Source organism: Phascolarctos cinereus, unplaced genomic scaffold (genome assembly GCF_003287225.1).
Source record: "Phascolarctos cinereus isolate Bilbo 61053 unplaced genomic scaffold, phaCin_HiC Scaffold_4;HRSCAF=312, whole genome shotgun sequence".
Taxonomy (NCBI): Eukaryota; Metazoa; Chordata; class Mammalia; order Diprotodontia; family Phascolarctidae; genus Phascolarctos; species Phascolarctos cinereus.
In genome coordinates this window covers 15,315,290-15,338,210 of record NW_027555847.1, presented here as the reverse complement: position 1 = coordinate 15,338,210, position 22,921 = coordinate 15,315,290, and the positions used below count along the sequence as shown (strand labels likewise).

The 22,921-nt window shown below is 39.3% G+C and overlaps 1 protein-coding gene across 1 annotated transcript in view; it reads right to left on the bottom strand.

The window, feature by feature from the left end:
- Positions 1-22,921, bottom strand: part of SCN11A (sodium voltage-gated channel alpha subunit 11) — a 150,645-nt gene that overhangs the window by 83,825 nt on the left and 43,899 nt on the right. The window contains exons 8-14 of the mRNA XM_078152077.1: positions 22,038-22,058; positions 13,468-13,596; positions 12,475-12,569; positions 6,950-7,117; positions 6,069-6,122; positions 5,105-5,174; positions 980-1,121 (exon numbers count right to left, since the gene is read on the bottom strand). Of these exons, the coding sequence (XP_078008203.1) occupies positions 980-1,121; positions 5,105-5,174; positions 6,069-6,122; positions 6,950-7,117; positions 12,475-12,569; positions 13,468-13,596; positions 22,038-22,058 (679 nt within the window). The remainder of the gene's footprint in view (positions 1-979; positions 1,122-5,104; positions 5,175-6,068; positions 6,123-6,949; positions 7,118-12,474; positions 12,570-13,467; positions 13,597-22,037; positions 22,059-22,921) is intronic.

Genomic DNA, 22,921 nt, shown 5'->3' with positions numbered 1-22,921 from the left:
GACAGGCCATAGGTGAGGTGACCAATGAAAAGGAAATAAATTGATACAGTTTGGTATACTGGCCCTCCTTTTATTAGGATTTCTTCTCTTCCTTGCATTTTTTCTCCTTTTCCTTATCTTTCACCTCATTATCTAGTCTTTTCTACTCCTTCCCATTGTCTTCTTCAATTTTCTTCTCCTGACCTAGTTGATGCTACTTCTGTTTGTCCTCCTTTCTTTTCCCTTCTAGGCAACATCCTCAGCCTTTCTGCTAAGTACTCTTTTAGCTGAGCCCTTCCCCTCTGATCTAGCCATCCTTTCAACTGGAGCCCTCCCACTCTCAATCTAAAAGAGGGATTCTTAATCTCCAAGCTCCCTTATCCATGAGCTCCCCTCCTTACTGCTCTCAAACATGCTTAAGCCCTCCTAGCCTTAAAAAACAAACCTTACTACAGAATATCACACTTTCAAACCATCTCAGTGTCCTGCACATAGTAGGTATTTAATAAATACTTGTTGGTTGATTGACTAAATGTGGTGTCTGTAGATAAGAAAGTAGAAATTATCCAGGAGTACGAGATTCCCAGTGTTGTGAAATGCCTCAGATAAAATCTAAGATTGGTTATTAACAATTTACTAGCCCTTCCTAAGGGTAATTTGGATTTTAAAACAACAATGGAGATTTCCAAATCTTTAACCTGAAAAATTGAATAAATTAGGTACTTCTTAACCTCCAGGTACTGTGGCTTTTTTGTTTTTTGAAGGGAGGAGAGGTTTGGGGGGGGGGAGTAGAGAGAGACAGATGTTTGAGGCCAAGGGGAACTTTGACACCCTCCAAGAAAGCCACTCATCCTAAGTAGCCACCCCTTGTCTGCTCAGCTCTAGGGGGCAATCCTAAATAACAAATTTAAAGCCAATTCATGTACATAGAAATGTCACTTTAAACTTGGCATGAAGAAGCTAGGTTAAGCCCAAAGATTTCCAACCCAAGTTGGAATACCTGCTGATAAAGACGTTCCCAGGAATCCTGAGTCATCACTCGGAACATGCTGAGAAAGGCCCAACCAAAATGGTCAAAGTTTGTAAAATTAAAATCTGGACTGATCTTAGTTTTACAGCATATAAACTCAGGGCAACATGATCTAGAGAGGAAACAAAAAAGAGAGAAAACATTATGTAGCTCACAGCACAGTGTTCCTGGACAACAGTTGGGTTTTTTCATCATCATACTGGCTTACGTGAGCAGTGAATAAATCTGGTCATGAAAATCCCAGAGTGATGGTGGGTCCTTCTAGCCCCCATTGTTCCAGTGTGCCCAACTCCCTGAGGGTCCTAGGTAAGCCCTGCTCTTTCAGTAAGTCCTCATCCTTCGTGCCTGGACTTCTCCTTGTGTTCTTCATCTCCTCACCTCCAGGGTCTCTGACATTCAGACTAACCTGCACACCACAAGCAGATGAATTTCCCTAAAATCCCCTTGGTTTTGTCAGCCCTTCAGCAGAAGAACCCCTAGTGGAATATGGCTAAAGGACATCCTTCTCTCTCCTTGGAATCTACATTACAGTTTTCTTGAGTCAATGCTCCACCTCTGCCATCAAAACCAGGAGAGAACTCTAATGTTGGGATTTCCATGACAGGCTGCATAGGACAACAGCACCTTGCCAGAAGGGCACAGTATTTGGGGGGAAGCAGGACCTTAAATTTTAAGCCATAGGCCAACCTTGCCAAGAGTTCAGCATGAAGGAGAGAGAACACAAGTTTCCTAGGGTTCCTCCCATGGTCCCACACAGTCCTCTTGCAATGCAATCAGTGAACGTAAGAGCAGTTGGCTGAGACAGTTAGCAGTCTGAGTCACTAGGGAGAGCCACAACTGTAGGTTTCTGTTTCAGCAGAGGGAAAGGATGAGGGAACTGTTTTAGGGACTTAAAGAGATCGTCATGTTTATGTCTCTAACACAGATGAATCATGATCCAGGGTACATCAATTTGCAAGTGCGTCTCCCTGCTAGAAGAGAAGGTGGGATGGGCAGCGGTGCAGCCCACCTCCTTTCTCTCTAGTTTAAGAGCTGGAGTTCCTCCCCAGGATTGGGGAGAAGGTCCATGGAGCAAATGAGAGAAAATTACTCCAAAGAGAGAGAAGAGATCACAACCCCGAGGCAGCAGATTGTCTGAGTTATCAAATGGGCCTTTCTAACTGTCTGAACCTTCTGAGGAAAAAGCAGTGAGCCGCTTATGCTCCACGGGAGCATAACGATAATGATGATCATGATAATAACAACTAGCATTTATGTGGCTTTAAGTTTGCCAAAGCACTTTGCATATATTATTTCATTTAATCATCATGACAACCCTGAGAGGTAGGTGTTGTTATCTAATTTATAGTTGAAGAAACTGAGGCCCAGGAAGTGAGAGGACGTGCTCAGAATTTATGCAGGTATTGAGGAGCTGAGGATTCACACTCCTGTTGCCTGACTCCAAGTCTGATGCTGTGCCCTATGCCACCTGACTGCCTAGATAAAGGGCAACTCATGGATGGCACCAAGAGCAGGGACATTTTGCCAGGGAAAAGAAATGCCAAGAATCTGATAGAATGTACATTCCTTAAGGGGGAAGGTGAGTGTCCTGCCTTTGGCACCTCCTCCCTCCTTGCACCAAGCCTAGAGGCCAGACAGGTGACAAGCAGGGTCTGGGGCCCAAACAGGGAGACCCACTGACCACTGCCTTGATGAGCATGCTACCATGTCATGCATCACCCTCACCCTCTTACCAGGCAGGGAGCAGGCAAGCCAAGCCTAGCACCCTCACCTTATGCCTTGCCCACACTCTCACCCCTTTCACTGAGCAAAGAAACAAAATCCCTGTGGCAGAGCCATGAGATTATGTGCTCCTGGAGATCAAGGGTTGTCTTTTGCCTCTTTCTGTATCCCCAGAACTCAGCACAGTGCCTGGCACATAGTAGGTGCTTAATAAATGTTGACTGACTGAGTGTGCTATTCAGTTACCATCTTCTGCTACCCCTACTTGTTACTCTCACTATCCCTGTTATTTAACTCCAAATTGCCCTGAAGACAACGACCCCCCCAACCCCAACCTGAGAGAACACCTGTTCTCTCCTAACCTTTCCCCTCCATGTCTTGCTTGGACTCTACTCAGCCTGGGGGAATTTATAGTGAAATTTTAAAAGCCGTCAATACAAAAAAATTAAAAGAAAGAGAAGGGAAGATAATGAAACGGCCACCCGTTTTTATGTCTGTGAGTGTCATAAGTTTGTCCTTTATTCTAAAGATTCCCTGTCCTTGAGAAGTGTTTATTCTATCAGGATAAATAATATGCCTTCATAAGTAGACACTTATACATACATGTCCATATGCATATGTGTGTGAATGTGTCTAAATGTGTGTGTCCATACACATAAAATGCCCTCAGCCCTCCAGCCACAATCCTGGGGGGCAAACTCAATGAGAATGCAGCATGTTTCTGCAGGATCTGCAGCCACAGTTACTGAAGACTCAGGAACACTACCCCCAAAGTTCTAGGCTGCGTCAAATGGCTTGACAGCAGAAACTGATATCAACTTACCAGGGGAGACGGTAATAAAGAAGGGCCATTCACCTCTGCTTTTCCACTGTATCCTAAGGATCTGGAGACCTTTCCATCTGACCTCAGTTGAAACCTTCCCTGTGTGTTGTCTCCTCCAATGCTTTATTGATTCATATACATATTATAAGTGTGTGTGTATATACATACACATACATACATACATATATACATACAAAATATATAAATGGTAACTTGGGGGTGAAGACCACAGCAGCTGGAGAAGACAAGAAATGCCTCCTGTAGGAAGTATCCTAAGCAGAACTTTGCAGAAAAACAAGGATTCTAGTTCTACAGGTCCAGCAGGCAGTTGGTGATGGAACCCTTGAGCTCAAGAGAGAGACCAGAGATGGGTAGATATGTGTGAAATCCAACAACAGGGAGATAAGGAAACCCAAGGGAGTTAATGAAGTCACTGAGACAGCAGATAATTAAAATATCCGAATATCTGGATGGCTGAAGAGAAGATTAGATTCCATGTCAAAGGTCATAGATTTGAGTTGATCAGAGCTCCCCTGCTGTTATGCACCCAAAGATGTCAGAAAAATGGGCATGACATAACTAATGTATTTTTGTATCTCCAGAGCACTTGAATATGTCTCTATTAATTAAAAGTGTTATCAAGTTTTGAGTGTTTCTCTTAAGTATGGAAGACCAGTGTTAACAAAGAATGCTATGACTTGGATCCTCAAAATAATTTTGAACTCTGCAAATAAGTCACATTTAGATTAATAGAGTGGGCAGCTAGGTGGGGCCATAGTGGATAGAGCACTGAACTTGGAACTAAGAAGACTCATCGTCCAGAGTTCAAATCTGGCCTCAGACACTATCTGTGTGACCCTGGGCAAGTCACTTAACTCTGTTTGCCTCAATGTCCTCATCTGTAAAAGGAGCTAGAAAAGGAAACGGTAAATCACTTCAGTATCTTTGCCATGAAAACCCCAAATGGGGTCACAGATAATCAGACACACCTGAAACAACTAAATAACCTCAGGTTAACAGGCTAAGGTTGTGGAATGTCTTGCCAGAAAGGGTATTAATTCCATTTCATAAATACCTATCAAGCACCACCCACATGTGAGGGTGATGAGACAAGAACTACAACAGAACCGACCCCACTCAGAAATGGCTGACATTCTAATGTGAGCTGCAACGTGCTTAGAGATTACAACACATGGCAATGGAAGGGGAGGTGGGGCAGAGAGGGGGGAAGGAACAGAAAGAGAAAGAAAGAGGGAGGGAGGGAGAGGAGAGGAAAGAGAGAGAAAAAGGGAGAGGGAGCAAAAAGAGGGCAGGGAGAAGGGGAGAGCTAACAATTCTGGAGCAAAGGTTTGATTACGAACAATGAAACCCAAGGGGCTCACAGACATAGCCTAATACCTTGTAATGTCACCCCTCTTCTCTGACATACATAGCATTAGGAGCCAAACAGCAGGTGATAGCTCCATTTAGATGAGAACAAAAGAGTTCACTTGGAAAAAGACAAAACAACCAAACACAGAATTCCCACTGGCTGCAGAATGATGACTTACCTGTTACCCATCCAGGTGCCACATAATCTTTTTTCAGTTGAGCCTTCATTTTTATTTTCAGTGCAGTTTTCTGTAAAAAGGAAGGGCATGGAAAAATACAGAAATCAAGAAAATTGTCTGAAGAGAACGTGTGCCCCAACTAGGTCTGATTGCCAGGTGTCAAACACAGGGTAAGGAATAAAAGTTATCATAAGAAAGAGGATGAAGTGGAAGGACGTGGGAGGGAGTACAGAGAGGTACAGAGAAGATGGCATCATTTCCAAAGCCACCTGTGTTAGGTCAGGCCCTATATGCAGACACAGTCTTAGGCTGGGGCCTGCGGATGATAAGGATGTACAGTTAGCCTGGAGCCCTTCCCTTAGAGGAGGGGAGGAAGCAGACGTGTAGACAGAAGCAACTGGAATGACTGAGGTGAGCACCAGGTACCGCCTCTAATGCCAAAGGAATCATCTCTCCCCTGCATGCCTCCTGATCTAGCCTACTCATGACTGGTTTATTGAAAAGTGGCTGGGGTCTGTTGATCCTAGATTGGTATGTACAGAAAAAATTCCGACTCTATTCATTATCCTTTGAATAAAACTCCACAGACCCCAACCAAACCCAACTTCCCCAACCAAAAGTGGCCTCTAAATCTCTGGGCAGGACTGCTATGTGGGCTGATTCACGACACCAGTGGTGAGGGGATGGTTGGGCACATAAATTCTCAGTGTCTTTTGTCCATTCAATTGGCTAGAAAATTCTCAACAAACCTTGCAAGAAAGATCAACTAGGGGCAGCTAGATGGCACAGTGGATAGAGCACTGGCCCTGGAGTCAGGAGGACCTGATTTCAAATCTGGTTTCAGACCAGACAATTGATACTTACTAGCTGCGTGACCCTGGACAAGTCACTTAACCCCAACTGCCTCACTGAAAACAAAACGAAACAAGAAAGATCAACTAAACATAAGTCTCTGCTTCTGTACCTAGAAAATCAGCATCATCCTTGAGAAATGTACAGTTTTCAGCTTCAAAAGGCTCTGGAAAAGAAAGAAATACATATAAGAGGATACAAGCAAAACTTGGTCTTCGATTTAATAGTCAAGTATTCTAAGGGGATTGATGTTGGGCATCAGTGGTGTCTGTGGTGGGAAAGTAGAGGCGTGATACAGAGAAAGGCTTTGTTGAAGAGCCGATGATAAAAGCCAGTCCAGACCAGCTGTTGTGACCCACCCACGGTGCCCTGAAGGAACTCCAGGGAAGATTCATCAAAGAGATGAAAGAGAAGTGACAAGGGAGAAAAGTCACGAAATAAGTGGGAAAAAATGATGTTCCATGAGCATGGCCTTGGAATTCTATTTTTGTGGAAGTCTGTGAACACAAAAGCACACACACATATGCACACGTAGACATAAGACACTTCTTTCTGGAAACTCACTTATAAACTTTAGCTTCATGAGAACTCTAGACCAACCAAAAAACCTTTCCTTTCTGCAATATGTGTGTATGTGTATGTGTGTATGTATTAGGTATATACACATATAACCAGAATGTGCAATACATACCAGCAAATACTTAAAAGTTCCAGCTCAAATCCCACCTTCTACAGGAAGCTCTTTCCAATCCTTAATTCTAGTGCTTTCCCTCTTTTAATCGTCTCCAATTTATCCTGTCTACAGCATACTTGCATGTACGAGCATAACTGCTTGCTTATTGTTTCTCCTAAGCTTCTATAGAGCAGGGATCTTCTTTTAACTTTTTTGTCACTTCAGCACATAGGACAGTGCCTGGAACTGAGTAGGCACTTAATAACTCTTTATTGACCAACAGGGGAAAGAAATAAAGTATTTAAAAGGAAGATATTTACCATTCACAATACTCAAACAGGACCTGCTGATACATCTATACCTCAGACTTCCCATGAAGAACTGCTGCCCCACCAAGGCAAAAATGCTCAAGCAAAAGATGGTCAGAATCATCACATCCACCAGTTTCTTCACTGAGCGCAGCAAGGCCCCAACAATGACCTTCAAACCTGGACAAAGAGGAGACAAATCATGAGATGGTACTTCATGATTTCCCTACCCCCCAAGTTCTTGGTATAATGCCTGGCACACAGAGGGTTTTGTAAATCTTAAACACATTTCCACAAGAAGAGGTATCTCCGTGGGACATCATGTAACATAGGGCAGCCTACTCAGCATATAGATGGAGACATAGACAGGATTCACAACAAGGAACACAGGGCTACAAATGTGCACAGCCAATGAGACATCAGTGTTCATTGCACCATTAAAAGCTGATGAAGGAGAAACTGTAGCAATGTGTCCAAAGACAGTGCAGATATAGCTGATTTCCATTTGGAAGAAAGAGGTAAGCAGGCATCATCCACAGGATAAACATTTCCAACTCCTCCTCTTGTCCTCGTGCAGCATGGTATCAAGTATCCTATTTCCAGGAGCCAATAGGCAACATTCATACCTACAGTGGCACACCTAATACACCTAGTAGATGGAGCTGCTAGGCTTCCTACTCCTTAGCTAACCAATACTCAGCCTCTGAGACAATCTCAGTGCTCTAGTGTTTTTCATATTGCTTCAGATTCTCATATCCTCTTCTTCTTTGAGGCAGCATGGTGTAGTAGAAATAAAGCTAGTTTTGAATCTCTGCAACAACACAAGAATTATATGACCACAGCCAAGCCACCTCACCTTCCAAGGCAGTGATAATTGCCCACTGCACTCTGCCCTAGTCAGGACACATCTGAAATATTTTCTCATATACACTTTAGGAAGGAAGCTGGCAAGCTAGAGCATGTATTGATGAGAACAGTCAGGATGGTGGGGAGACTAAAAAGGCTTAAGAGAAGGACCTAGGGATGCTGATTCTGGAGAAGAAATGGTGGAGTGGTATGTTACCACTCTTAAAGCATTTGAAGGGCTAACAGGAGGGTTTGTATTTGATCCAAGAAATTAAAAGAAAAAGGTTAGCACTGGAGTTCACTGATCAGGGAATGATGTTGTCAGACTTGTAGTTTAGGAGAAATCACTTTGTCAGCTATGGATTGCATAAGGGAAAGACTTCAAGAAGTGAGAACAACAGGGAGGCTATTGTCTGAGCAAGAGGTGATACGGCTCTGATTTGGGGCAGAGGGTGACTCTGCGAGTAGAGAAAATGGGGTGAAAATGTAAAAAAATAATAATAAAAATGGTATGGAGGCCCAGTCAACCAGACTTGGAGATTGATTGGATCTGAGGTGCTACGACAGAAGTCAGCTTCTGTCTTAAATGATAGTCAGTTTCATAGGCTGTGATGATCTTCATTGTTCCCCATGTTTAGGGCATTCAAGGTCTTTTATCTCAAGTGAGCCTTCATAATTTACAAGCATCAGGCACCTGTATAAATTCCAAGCCTCTGGCTGCTTCCATTTCCATCTCCTGAGCCAAATTTACCCTCATATTTTTCCTATGTCTTCACCTATGCCCATCATTACAGTAAGGTCATTGAGCAGCAGATTAGACATTGATGTAATCTAGAGGTTTTATCAATTTCTCTCTAACATTGCCTTATCCCCTCGGCCTCTGCAACAGATAGTGGTGCATCATAGGCAGTGGTGCATGCATAGAGCACTGGGCCTAGAATTGGGAAGACCTGGGTTCAAATCTCAACTCACATACTTACTAGCCGTGTGATCCTAGACAAGTCATTTAACTTCTGTTTGTCTCAGTTTCCCCTTCTGTAAAATGAAGGTCATAATAGCACCTATCTCCCAGGTTTGTTATGAGGATCAAATGAATTAATATTTGTAAACCCCTTAGCACAGTGCCAGGAACACAGTAGGCATTTAATAAGTGTTCATTCCCTTCCCCCTTCATCAGTTGACACAGCCAAAGAATTCTTCCCAACAAAACCCATCACCATCTCAGTGATGAGACTGCAGACTGAATGAGGCTAAGTGTCCAGATCCAGATATAGCTTATTGATGGGACCATGCTCAAAGCCTTTGCAGCATGACAAAGCCTACCGAATACAACCTTTGAGTAACCAGGATCAACTCCATACCATAAAGAGGGATCCAAGTGGGATGCTATGGAGCTACACAACATGACAGAAAACATTTTGATAAAAAGTGGCTGTGGGTGCTTTCAGAGACATTTTACACAGCTCTATTCAGCTTATGCATGCTTTGATGATAAAATATCAATAGCATCCACAGTGTTGTGTAAAACAAATTAAAGTTGTCCCTACCCCTTGGGATACAAATAATCAGTCAACCAATAAACATCTATATTCAAAGCAAGCTATATAGAGGATAAATAGGAAATAATTAACAGAGGGAAGGCACTAGAATTAAGAAGAGTTGGGAAAGGATTTCTGCAAAAGCAATCAGCAAACATAGAATATTAGTTGGGACTTAAAGGAAGTCACAGATGTCAGTAGGCAGAGCTGAAGAGGGACAACATTCCAGGCATGGGGGACAACCAGAGAAACTGCCTGGAGCCTAAAGATGGAGTCTTGTTCCTGGAACAGCCAGGAGGCCAACGTCTCTGGATCAGAGTTTGTGTTGGGGAGAAAGGTGTAAGCAGACTGGAGAGGTAAGAGGGGGACAGGTTATGGAGTGATTTGAATGCCAAACAAAGCATTTGTATTTGATCCTGGGGTGATAGGGAACCACTGGAATTTATTGAGTGGGGAGAAGACATGATCAGACTTGTGTTTTAGGAAAAATCACATTAGTGGTGGAATGGCAGAAGAACTGGAGTGGGGAGAGACTCAAGGCAGGCAGATCCCCAGCAGCTATTGCCATTGATGTACCCTGGATGATCCTGGACAAGTCAATTAACTTTTTTTTGGCTAGGCAGTGGGGTTAAGTGACTTGCCCAGGGACACACAGCTAGTAAGCGTTATGTGTCTGGGGCCAGATTTGAACTCAGGTCCTCCTGAATCCAGGGCTGGTGTTCTATCCACTGTACCACCTAGCTGCCCCCCACTTCCCTATTTCTATCAAGGACCCAGGTTATCAACTTTAGAGCCATCCTTGACTATTCATTTACTCTTCCAAGTCCCCCATTTCCAAATAGTTTCCAAACCTTGTCAATTCTATCTCCATAATGTCTTTTAGTTCTGGAGCTCCCTCCCTGGGGCCCATGCTCCCCTGAATGGTAAGTGCCTCATCCAGCCCAAGCCATGCTTTACTTTATACCCCAGCCATCTTCTTGACTGCCACTAGGCACATATCCTCCCTCCTCCTACCTGCCCTCCACTTTTCCAGCTTTGTAACTATGATCAAATGAATACCACTATTGCTACTGGAAATAGTGTCTATCTACTCCCTTATTGCTCTTTTCACATCCCAGTGACTCCCCAGACCAAAATATTCCTCCCAAGCCACCTAGGCTCTATATATGGTATCTCCTCTATTTGTATATAAGCTCCTTCAGAGCAGAGCATCTTGCTTTAGTATCTGTATCCCTAACCTTTACACATAGCAAGTCCTTAAGCACTTTTTCATTCATTCATTTCTCATATCTATCCTCTTTACTCCACTCACACAACTCACTCTTCCTAGCTCAGGTCTTGCTCACCTCTCTTGTAAATCTGCAAAGGTACCCTATTGTTTGCATGTTGTCCTCCCCCCCAATTAGATTGTAAGCTCCTTGAGGTTAGGGACTATCTTTTGCCTCTTTTTGCATGCCCAGGACTTAGTACAGTGCATGCATATGGTAGGTGCTTAATAAATGTTTATTGATTGATTGAATAGTAATAACATTGAAATATATTATATATCATGTATCATATGATACATAATTATTATATACAATAATAACTAGCATTTATATAGTACTTTAAGGTATGCAACATGATTAACAAATATTATCTCATATTCTCACAACCCTGGGAGGTAGTTATTATTATTATTATCCCCATTTTATAGATGAAGAAACTGAGGCAGACAGAAGTTAAGTGACTAATCCAGGGTCACACAGTTAGCAAGTGTGCGAGATGAGAATTGAACACAGATCTTCCTAACTTCCTAACTAGACCTAACAGGTCTAGTGCTTTATCCTCTGGGCAACTTAGCTGCATCATGGTCTCTAATAGAAGTAAGTAGACTTGGGTTTGAGTCTCCATTTTGTTACTGAGGGTATAGTTTGCCCAACTTTAAATTGAGAGGGAGAGGAGGAGGAGGGAAGGAGAAGAAGAAGAAGAAGAAGAAGAAGAAGAAGAAGAAGAGAAGAAGAAGAAGAAGAAGAAGAAGACGAAGAAGAAGAAGAAGAAGAAGAAGAAGAAGAAGAAGAAGAAGAAGAAGAAGAGGAAGAGGACGAAGAGGAAGAAGAAAAGGAAAAGGAAGAGGAAGATGAAGAGGAGGAGGAGGAGAGAAGAGGAAGAAGAAGAAGCTAGCATTTATATTAAGCTTAAGAAGATATGTGATCAATATGACATGATAGGATATAATATGATATGATATGATAACTCATTTGATCCTAGAAAATTGCTAAGGTCCTTCTCAGGCATGAAAATGTTCACTTTATTCACATGGAAACAGCCACCATTAAGTGGGTTATCTTTACTCTGTTGTGGATTGGATATTGTTTTTTGTTCTTTGTTTTCAGAGAGGACCCATGACATCACAGGGTGATGTCTCGACTCTTGCTTGAATTGGATTTAAGTGAAATGGAATTGCACAAAGTCATCAGCCTCATTCTCTCTTCCAGAGTCATCAAAATCCAGCGGCAAGACAAAAATCAGGATTGCTGATGGTCCAGGATGTGGTAGATGACCTTAGCATTTCTGATGTCTGACCAAGATCTAAGCTATCCGCAGCACCTGCTTCATCCATTTTCATGGCCAGTGGAACAAACTGCTCTCATCTGCCCCATTCTACCAGAGGAGTCTTCACATGCTTGGGGTAGACATAATCCTAACTCATGATGGGTTTGAGGCCTCTTGGTTACCTTCAACTTGGTTTAGCCCATCTGCCAAGAAGGTTTACCAAGGTGTGGTCACTGTGCTTGCTACAGCTTCTTTGAGCCACAGGTGAGAGTTGAGTGCCTGGTAGACATCAAAGGTGGCTCAGCAGCCCTGAAAAGGGCCGAGCAAGCTCTCACACCAGAGGTGCTAGTCCTTCTTGAACACCCACAGCCCCCCGTGGATTGAATAAGAGGTTATTGAAAGAAATGCTAATAACAGTGACCTCTTTAGCAAATGCCAAGATACCTAACAGAACGTCAGTTTAATCTCAGCGGATCTAAGTAAGAAAGTAGCCATAAGGCATACTTTGGTAGACTGCTAGTGAGCACTGTATCTACCACATAACACATAAGCGTTAAAGAGAAAAGCAGCCAATTCTATATATTTAAGAGCTAATCAAGGAAAGCTGAGGTTACTGACCTGAAATGACTGAGATGGCTTTTAAAGCTCTGAGGACACGAAATGTTCTTAGAGCTGACACACTGTCTAGTGTAGAAATCCCATACGATAGAAATCTGCCAAGGCAAGAACAAGGATAATATGCTTTAGCAGAAGCGTCCCTGGAGGCCACATCCCATAGTTTCCCAAAGCCAAACACTAGAGACAGAATTTCCTGAGGGCTCATTACAATCACTAAGTAATTCCCTATCAGCATTGGTCTGCCATTAACTTGCTGGAGTAAATCATTCACATGTCCATTGATCTCTAGGGTCCCTTTAAATCTTATGATCTGTTTCTATGATGTGCATGGTAACTGGAGGAAAGTCCTGGATTTGGACTCAGCAAACCTAGGTTCAAATACCTACTGTGCTATTTATGACTTTAATAACTTGTGTGGACAAATCACCCCTCACTAACACCCTTTTCCTTATCTCTAAAGTAAAAGGCTTAGGTGAAATGATCAGAAAGATATCTGCCACCCCACATCATGAGATTTTGATCTACAATCTCATTTAAATCTTGTTTTTTTTTTCCTTTGGGCTCAGTGTTCAAGGGCTAACTTGAACCTATAACACTCATGTTACTCATAACATTGGGAATTCTCCATTCAATTCAAACAACATTAAGCTTTTGGGAAACATTCAAATCTATATCAACATTTTTTAAAACTCTATTGTTTAGAAAAAGTAATCTAAAGATATTTGCTGGGCTGAAGCCAATTATATTACCATCTGGATTTTCATAAATTGCACCTTCTGGACAGTGTGGACATACAAATGGATACACTTCTGGATTGTGGCTCTGGCCCCAGCATGAGCACAACAGAGCTACATAACACTCTGGGCAGAGTCAACCAATTTTCTCAGATCCACATCCAATTCTAAGCTCACGAGACTAACCTAACTCCCTCCAGTTTGGACTGTGCTGTGTAACTGAACTGTCCTACTCTTATAACATGAGAAGTATGCTTACGCCAGCATGATGACAATGAAATCCAACCAGTTCCATGGATCTCGAAGGTAAGTGAATTCATCCAGAAAAAGTCCTCTTGCTAATATTTTAATCAATGCTTCAAAAATATAGATGGCAGTAAAAACATGCCTATAGAATTAAGAATTTAGGACAGAAATGAGCATTTTCAATGAAATGAAAATATAAGTTCACCTCTTAACTCTGCCTTTGTCAAATCCTGATAACTAAATACATGTAAATGTATCATAATATTCTATTTACAAGCAATCTAGATGGCAAATACTGTCTGATAGACTAGACTAGACTAGACTTATAGTCTGAAATTCCTAGAGAATGGGCCAACGCATGAAGATATCAAATGCCCTCAAATGACTGACTGCATGGCAAAGTTATTGACTATATTTTACATCAAAAAGAAAATCAATTTTTATTAATGCTACCTACAAAAAAAAAAAAACCCTGACCACCTCAGGCCAGCTTCCTACATTTTTCTTGTGCACTCACATATACAAACCAATAGACCCTTCTTTACAGAACTGAAGAATTTCAGAATGCCAAAGGTCTTTAGCAGCCCTATAGTTTAAGCCTTACCCAAAAGAGAAATCTCTTCTATATACCCAAGTACTTATCTAGTCTTTCCTTGAAGATCTCCTGAGAGGTGGAACTCATCACTTCCAGAGTCAAACCATTTCATTTTTGAAAACTCCCAGTGAAGTTGGGCCTCCAGAAAGAATTCAGAAAATAACAGTAGGGGGGGCCTGAGGCCTAGGGCATCATTATCCATAACTGAGGGTTAAAACCTGATTATAATAAAAAGCTGCTAAAGATAAAAATTAACAAGCAAAGGAGAAAGAACTTGACCACAGATAGCTACTATGCTATAAAGAAAGATTTGGGTTCATATTCAGAGAAAAATAGTGATATAAAAAAAGTTACTCCTTCCCCAAAGAGTAATGTCAAATGGTCACAGTCCCAAAAAGAGGTCTTAGAAGATCTTAAAAAGGAATTAAAAAATAAAATAAGAGAGACTGAGGAAAAAGTAGAGGAAAAAATTGAAGTGATCCAAGAAAACTATGGAAAGAAAGTTAACCCAATTGGAAAAAAGAGGTCCAAAATCCTAAGAAGAAAATAACTCCTTGAAAACTAAAATTGGACAAGAGGAATCAAATAATGTTATAAAACACCAAGAAATAATAAAACTACAAAAAAAACTACAATCTGAAACACTGTTATTTAAAAAACAACCAATCTGGAGAACAGATCAAGGAGAGACAATATAAGAATTATTGGACTACCAGAAAGTTATGATCAAAAAAAGAATCTTGATACAATATTACAAGAAATCATTTAAGAAAATTGCCCTGAAGTTCTAGAACAAGAAGGTAAAGTAGAAATAGAAAAAAAAATCTACCATTCACCACCTGAAAGAGATCCCAGGAGGAAAATGTACAGGAATGTCATGGCCAAGTTTCAAAACTCCCAGGTTAAAGAGAAAACATTGCAAGCAACAAGTAAAAAAATTTTTAATACTGTGGAGATACAATCAGGATTTCACAAAACCTAGAAGCTTCTACACTAAAAGACCATAAGCATTTAAAATTATATTTCAAAGAGCAAAAGAGGTAGGTTGTGACCAAGAATAATTGACCCAGCAAAATTGAGTACAATTCCAAAATTATATATAATATAATGATATGACAATGATATATAAAATTATATATAATCCCAAATTTTAAAAATGGCCATTTGATAAACTGAAAGACTTCCAACCATTTGTGACAAAGAGACCAGAACTCAACCAAAAAAATCATTTTAAAAGATCCAGAAGAAATATAAGGAAAACACTGAAGACTAATTATGAGACTCATTAAGGTCAAATTGTTTACTTCTTATATATGAAAGTGTTATCAGTATTTTTAAAACTACCTTCTTTACTAGGGTAAAGAAAAGTTGGGGTTAGTTCTAAAAAAACAAAATTAGATAGGAAAAGGTGAACCATTCTCTCATAAAATGAGGCATGAGAGGAAAACCAATAAAGAGGAAACAGGTGGAGATGGAAGGCTGGTAATGTTGGAACCTTACTCTCATCAGATCTTTGTTGAAGAGGAAACAATACAAACATCTGCTATAGGGTAAAAAGAGAGGCTGAGGACAATGGAGAATAAAACTATGATAGAAGGAAATTCAAAAAGTTATAATTATAACTTTGAATGTGAATGAGATGGAGTCACCCATAAAACAGAAGTGGATGGCAGAAAGGATTAAAAATCAGAATCCAACACTATGTTGTTTACAAGTAACACATTTAAGAATGAGAGATAAACACAGAGTTGAAATGGAGGGTTGGAGTGGAATTTATTATGCCTCAGCTGATGCAAAAAAAAAGGCAAGGGTAGCCATTTTTATCTCAGAAAAAGTAATGGCTAAAATAAATTTAATTGAAAGAGATAAACAGGATAACAACATTTTGATAAAAGCTACCAGAGACAATGAAGCAATATCAATGTTAAACTTATATGCATCAAATACTATAGCATCTAAATTTTTAAAAGAAAAGTTAAATGAATTACAGATGGAGATAGACAGTAGTACTCTACTAGTGGAGGGTTTTAATCTTCCTCTTTCAGAACTAGATAAATCCAACCAAAAAACAAATAAAAAAAGAATTCAAGGAAGTGAATAGAATTTTAGGTAAGCTAGATATGATAGATATATGGAGAGAACTGAATGGAAATAGAAAAGAATACACCTTTTTCTCAGCAGTTCATGTTTCCTTTACAAAGACTGACCATATGTTAGCACATAAAAATTTTAGAGTTAAAAGCAGAAATATTAAAGTATCCATTTCAGATCATGATGCAATAAAAATTATATTTAATAAGGGGCCAAGGAAACATAGATTAAAAACTCATTGGAGAATAAACAATCTGATCTTAAAGAATAAGTGGGTTAAAGAATAAATGATAGAAAAAATAGATAATTTCATTAAAGAAAATAACAATAAAGAGACAACATATCAAAACTTATGTGATACATCAAAAGCAATGATCACAGGAAAATTTGTATCTCCAAATGCTTACACCAATGAAATTAAAAAAGAGCTGACCAATGAATAGGGTATGCAATTTAAAAAACTAGAAAAAAAGGGAAGCAAAATCATAGTTAAACACTAAATTGGAAATACTAAAAATTAAAGGTGAGATTAATAAAATTGAGTGTAAAAAACCCATTAATTAATGAATAAAACTAGGAGTTGGTTTTATGAAAAAAATATATAAACCATTGGTTAATTTGATTTTTTAATTAGAAGAAAACCAAATCACTAATATTAAAAATGAAAAGGGTGAATATACCATTAATTAAGATGAAATTAAAGCAATTATAAGGAGCTATTTTGCTCAGTTATATGCCAACAAATTTAACAATTTAAGTGAAATGAAAGAATATTTACAAAAATACAACTTGCTTAGATCAGCAACAAGAGGAAATAAAATATCTAAATAGACCCATTTTAGAAAAAGAAATTGAACAGGCCACAAATGAGCTTCCTAAGAAAAAGCACCAGGACCAGATGGATTTACAAGTGAATTTTATCAAATATTTAAAGATCAACTCATTTAAATATTAAATAAGTTACTTGGAATAACAGACAAAGAAGGGATCCTACCAAACTCCTTTTATGAGGCTGATACCTAAACCAGGAAGAGTAAAAACAGAGAAAGAAAATTATAGACCAATTTCATTAATGAATATGAATGTAAAATATTAGCTAAAAGATTACAACAACATATTACAAAGATTATACATTATGACCAAGTGGGATTTATACAAGGAATGTAGAGATGGTTTAACATAAGGAAAACTATTAATATAATTGATTATATCAATAATAAAAAATTAAATCATATTATATCAAGAGATGCAAAAAAAGCTTTTGGTAAAATATAACACTCATTTCTATTAAAAACATGTGAAAGTACAGGTAGGAATGAATTTTTCCTTAAATCAATAAAAAGAATTTATCTAAAACCATCAACAAGCATTATTTGTAATGGGGTTAAGCTAGCAGTCTTCCCAGTAAGCTCAGGTGTGAAACAAGATTGCCCACTATCACCAATATTGCTCAACATTGTATTGGAAATCCTAGCAATAGCATTGAGAAGAAAAAGAAATAGAAGGAATCAGAATAGGGAATGAGACAATAAAACTATCTCTTTTTGCATATGATATAATAATATACTTAGAAAATCCCAAAGACTCAGTTAAAAAGTTAATTGAAATAATAATTTTAGCAAAGTATCAGGATATAAAGTAAGTTCATATAAATCATCAGCATTCCCATATATCACAAACAAAATCCTGTAAGAAGAGATAACAAATATAAATACCTGGAAGTATACCTATCAAAACAAACCCAGGAAATATATAAACAAAATTATTTTTTAAAAAAACTGTTTTAATAAAAATAAATCCAGATTTAAATAATTTGAGAAATATTTATTGTTCATAGGTAGGCAAGGGCAATAAAATAAAATGACAATTTAACCTAAACTAATTTATATATTCAATGCCATTGCAATTAAATTATCAAATACTTATTTTACTAAATTAGAAAAAATAATTCATTTGGAAGAATAAAAAGCCAAGAATATCAAAGGTACTAATGGAGGGAAAATATAAAGTAAAGAGATTTAGCAATACTAGACCTTAAATTATATTAGAAGGCTGTAATTATCAGAACTATCTGGAACTGGTTAAGAAATAGAAAGGCAGGGGTGGAGCCAAGATGGTGGAATAAAAGCAGTGACTTGCTTAAGCTCTCCCCTAAATCCCTCCAAATCCCTATAAAAAATGGCTCTAAACAAATTCTAAAGCAGCAGAACCCACAAAAAGAGAGTGAAACAAATTTATAGCCCAAGACAGCCAGGATGGTTGATCAGAAACATATATCGCACTGGGCAGGGAGAGGAGCTCAGTTCTGCTGGGTGTGTAGGCAAAACAGGCCTCACTGAACCTGGAGCAGGACTCAGGGGACTTAATCACAGGCAGCTGTGGCACTTTCCAGACTTCTCAAACCACAAGTGTCAAAGACAACTTAGAAGGTCAGTGGGAAGAGTCTGTGTCTGCGGTGAGAGAGAGAGAAGCTCAGTCCCAGCCCCAGTCCTCAAGAGTGGCCCTGGGGCAGTGGCTGCTTCTGGAGCTTCTGACCCACAGACTGAGGGGGAATGAGTGGCTGATTAGAGGGGGATTTTAGGGACCCCTCGGCTGGTGCAGGATTCTCTTGCTTTGCCCGTGCTTGGATCTGGGTCACAGTTCTGGGTGGTGGTCCTGGGGTGAGGAGGAGCGCTGGCATGGTAGAGCTTGTAGTGGTGGTGAAGAGAAAATCCTCCTCACAGTTCCAAAGCAGAAAAGAGTGCTTGTGGTCACTCATAGACCAGAGCACAGTCCAGGAAAGGAGTAAACACCTCTCCTTTGATCATAGCACCTTGGAAGAACTGAAAATTTACAGGTCCCTACAAGTATCTCTGAAAACAGCTGCACAAAACCCCTGAAGCTTGGGACAGTACATTCTCCACACTGGAACAGGCCCCTACCTTAACAAAGCATTTAAAACCCAAGTAATGGCTGGGATCATGAATAAACAAAGGTCCAAAAAAAAAAAGTCAGACCATAGAATCTTTCTTTGGTAACAAAGAAATCAAAACATACAGCCAGAAGAAGATACCAAAGTCAAAGCTCCTACATCCAAAGCCTCCAAGAAAATGTGAATCAGTCCCAGGCCATGGAAGAGCTCAAAAAGGAGTTTGAGAAACAAGTAAAAGAAGTAGAGGAAAAACTGTGAAGAGAAATGAGAGTGATGCGAGAAGATCATGAAAACAAGTCAACAGCTTGCTAAAGGAGACCCAACAAAATGCTGAAGAAAATAACACCTTGAAAAATAGCCTAACCCAAATGCAAAAGAGGTTCAAAAAGCCAGTGAGGAGAACAATGCCCTAAAAAGCAAAATTGGCCAAATGGAAAAGGAAGTCCAAAAGTTTACTGAAGAAAATACTTCCTTAAAAATTAGAATGGAGCAATCAGAAGCTAGTGATTTTATGAGGAATCAAAACACTGTGAAACAAATCCAAAAGAATGAAAAAATAGAAAACAATATGAAATGTCTCATTGGAAAAACAATTGACCTGGAAAATAGATCCAGGAGAGACAATTTAAAAAATTGTTGGACTATCTGAAAGCCATGATTAAAAATAAAAAAAAGCCTAGACATCATCTTTCAAGAAATTATCAAGGAAAACTGCCCTGACATTTTAGAACCAGAGGGCAAAACAGAAATTAAAGAATCCACGAATCTCCTCCTGAAAGAGATCCCCAAAGAAAATTCCTAGGAATATTGTAGCCAAATTCCAGATTTCTCAGGTCAAGGAGAAAATATTGCAAGCAGCCAGAAAGAAACAGTTCAAGCATTGTGGAAACAAAATCAGGATAACACAAGATTTAGCAGCTTCTACATTAAGGGACCGGAGGGCATGGAATATAATATTCCAGAGGGCAAAGGAGATAGGATTACAACCAAAAATCACCTACCTAGCACAACTGAGTGTAATCCTTTGGGAGGGAAATAGTCATTCAGTGAAATAGAGGACTTTCAAGCATTCTTGATGAAAAGACCAGAGCTGAATAGAAAATTTGACTTTCAAATACAAGACTCAAGAGAAACATGAACAGGTAAACAGGAAACAGAAATCATAAGAGACTTATTAAGGCTGAATTGTTTACATTCCTGAATGGAAATATGATATTTGTAACTCATGAGACCTTTGTCAGTATTAGGGTAGTTGAAGGGAAAATATTATATGTATGTATGTAGATAGATAGATAGATAGATAGATAGATAGATAGGTAGGTAGATAGCTAGATAGATGGCACAGGGTGAGTTGAAGATGAAGGGGTGATATCTGGAGAATAAAATTAAGGAGTGAGAGAGGATTATACTGGGAGGAGAAATGAAGAGGTAGAATGAGGTAAATTATCCCACATAAAACAGATAAGGAAAAGCTTTCATAGTGGAAGGGAAATGGGGGAAGGTGAGAGGGAATGAGTGAATCTTATTCTCATCAGATTTGGCTTAAGGAGGGAATAACATACACACTCAATTGGGTATGGAAATCTATATTACCATACAGGAAAACACGGGGGAAAGGGGACAAGACAGCAGGGGGATGATAGAGGGGAGGGCAGATTGAGGGATGGGTAATCAGAAGCAAACACCTCTGAGGAGGGACAGAATCAAATGAGAGAATAGAATAAATGGGGGGGCAGGATAGGATGAAGGGAAAAATACTTAGTTTTTCACAACATGACTGCTATGGAAGTGTTTTACATGACTACACATGTATAACCTGCATCGAGTTGCTTGCCTCTTCAGTGAGGGTGGGTGGGGAAGGAGGAAGGGAGAAAATTTAGAACCCAAAGTTTTAAAAACACATGTTTAAAAAAATTGTTTTCACATGCAACTGGGAAATAAGAAATATAGGAAATGAAGTATATAAATCTATCCTGCCCTATGGGAAAATAGAAGGGGAAGGGGATAAGAGAAGGGGGGAGAGATAGAAGGGAGGGCAGATTAGGGGAAGTGGTATACAGAATGCATGCCATCTTGGGGTGGGGGGAGGGATGAGATGGGGAGAAAATTTGGAACTCAAAATCTTGTGGAAATGAATGTTGAAAACTAAAAACAAATAAATTTTTAAAAATAAAGAATACAAAAGAGGGGGGGAAAGAAATAGCAGATCAGTAGAATGGAGTAGAATTTACAGCAGCAAATAAATATAGTAACCTTGTATTTGACAAATGTAAAGACTTAAGATTTTGAGATAAGCATTCATTATTTGATAAAAATAAATGTTAGGAAAACTGGAAAGCAGTATAACAAAAATTGGGCATAGACCAATATCTTACAACATATGAGATAAGGTCAAAATGGATACATGAACTAGATACAAAGAAAGATGTCACAAGAAAATTAGAATAACATGGAATATATTATCAGATTTATGAATAAACAAGAGATAGAGAGCAGAGTGAGGTGTAAAATGGATAATTTTGATTCCATTAAAGTAAAAAGGTTTTGTACAAATAAAACAAATGTAACCAAGATCAGAAGGAAAGCAAAAAATTGGGGGGAAAATATTTATAGACAGTTTCTCAGATAAAGGTCTGATATCTCAAATATGTAAAGAACCTTGTCAAATCTATAAGAATATGAGTCATTCCCTAATTGACAAATGGTCAAAAGATATGAACAGGTAATTTTTAAGTAAAGAAATCAAAACAACTTAGTCATATAAAAAATACTCTAAATCATTTATTAGAGAAATGCAAATTACAACAACCTTGAAATATAATTTTTCACCTATCAGATTGAAGGGGAAGGAAACAAATTTTGGAGGGAATGTGGAAAAATTGGGACACTAATTCATTGTTGGTGGAATTATGAACTGATTCAACCATTTTGGAGAGCAATTTGGAATTATGCCCAAAAAGTTATTAAACTGCTCATACCCTTTGACCCAGCAATACCACTACTAGGTCTATTTCCAAGATGATTAGGGGAAAAGGAAAAGGATCTATATGTTCTAAAATATTTACAGCAGCTCTCTTTGTAGTAGCAAAGAATTTGCAGGGATGCCCATCAATTGAGGAATGGCTGAACAAGTTGTAGTATATAATTGTGATGAAATACAGCAGTCTGGCATTCTCCAGAAGTCAAACCTCCCCATGCTTCAGCACAGCCCAGGTAAACAAGCATCCTCCATGGCCCACACCCTCCCCTCCCCCAAGAGCTTCAGTGTAGCTCTGGGAAATGCAGAAAAACCCCACCTGGCCTCAGTACACATCAGCCACCACCCTAGGACCCCAGCTTAGCAACATGTAAGCTACCAGAGCCTACAGACTCCAGCTGCCAGCACCTGAGGCCCCAGCACACAAAGCCAGTGATGAGGCCCCTGAATCCCAGCACAGGAAGCCTGAAACTGTGCCCCCTGTGTTCCAGCAGGAGAGCTTAACCTTAAAAGCCAGGAAATAAGGCAAACATCATGAACAAAAAGCAGAAAAGTACAATGACCATAGATTCCTTCTATTCAGAAAAGGGATAACCAAAACACAAATTCAAAAGAGGACAACATTGTCAATATAACCACATCCAAAACCTCAAAGGGGAATATGAACTGGTCTCAAGACCAAAAAGCCTTCTTGGAAAAGCTCAAGAAGGCTTTTTAAAGTCAAATGAGAGAGGTAGAAGAAAAATTGGGGAAAGAAATGAGAGGTATGCAAAGAGAATCAACAGCTTGGAAAAGGAAGGACAAAAATTAACTGTAGAAAACAATTCCTTAAAAAACACAATTGGCCAAATAGGAAAAAAAAAAGTACACTGAAGAAAACAACTCCTTAAAAA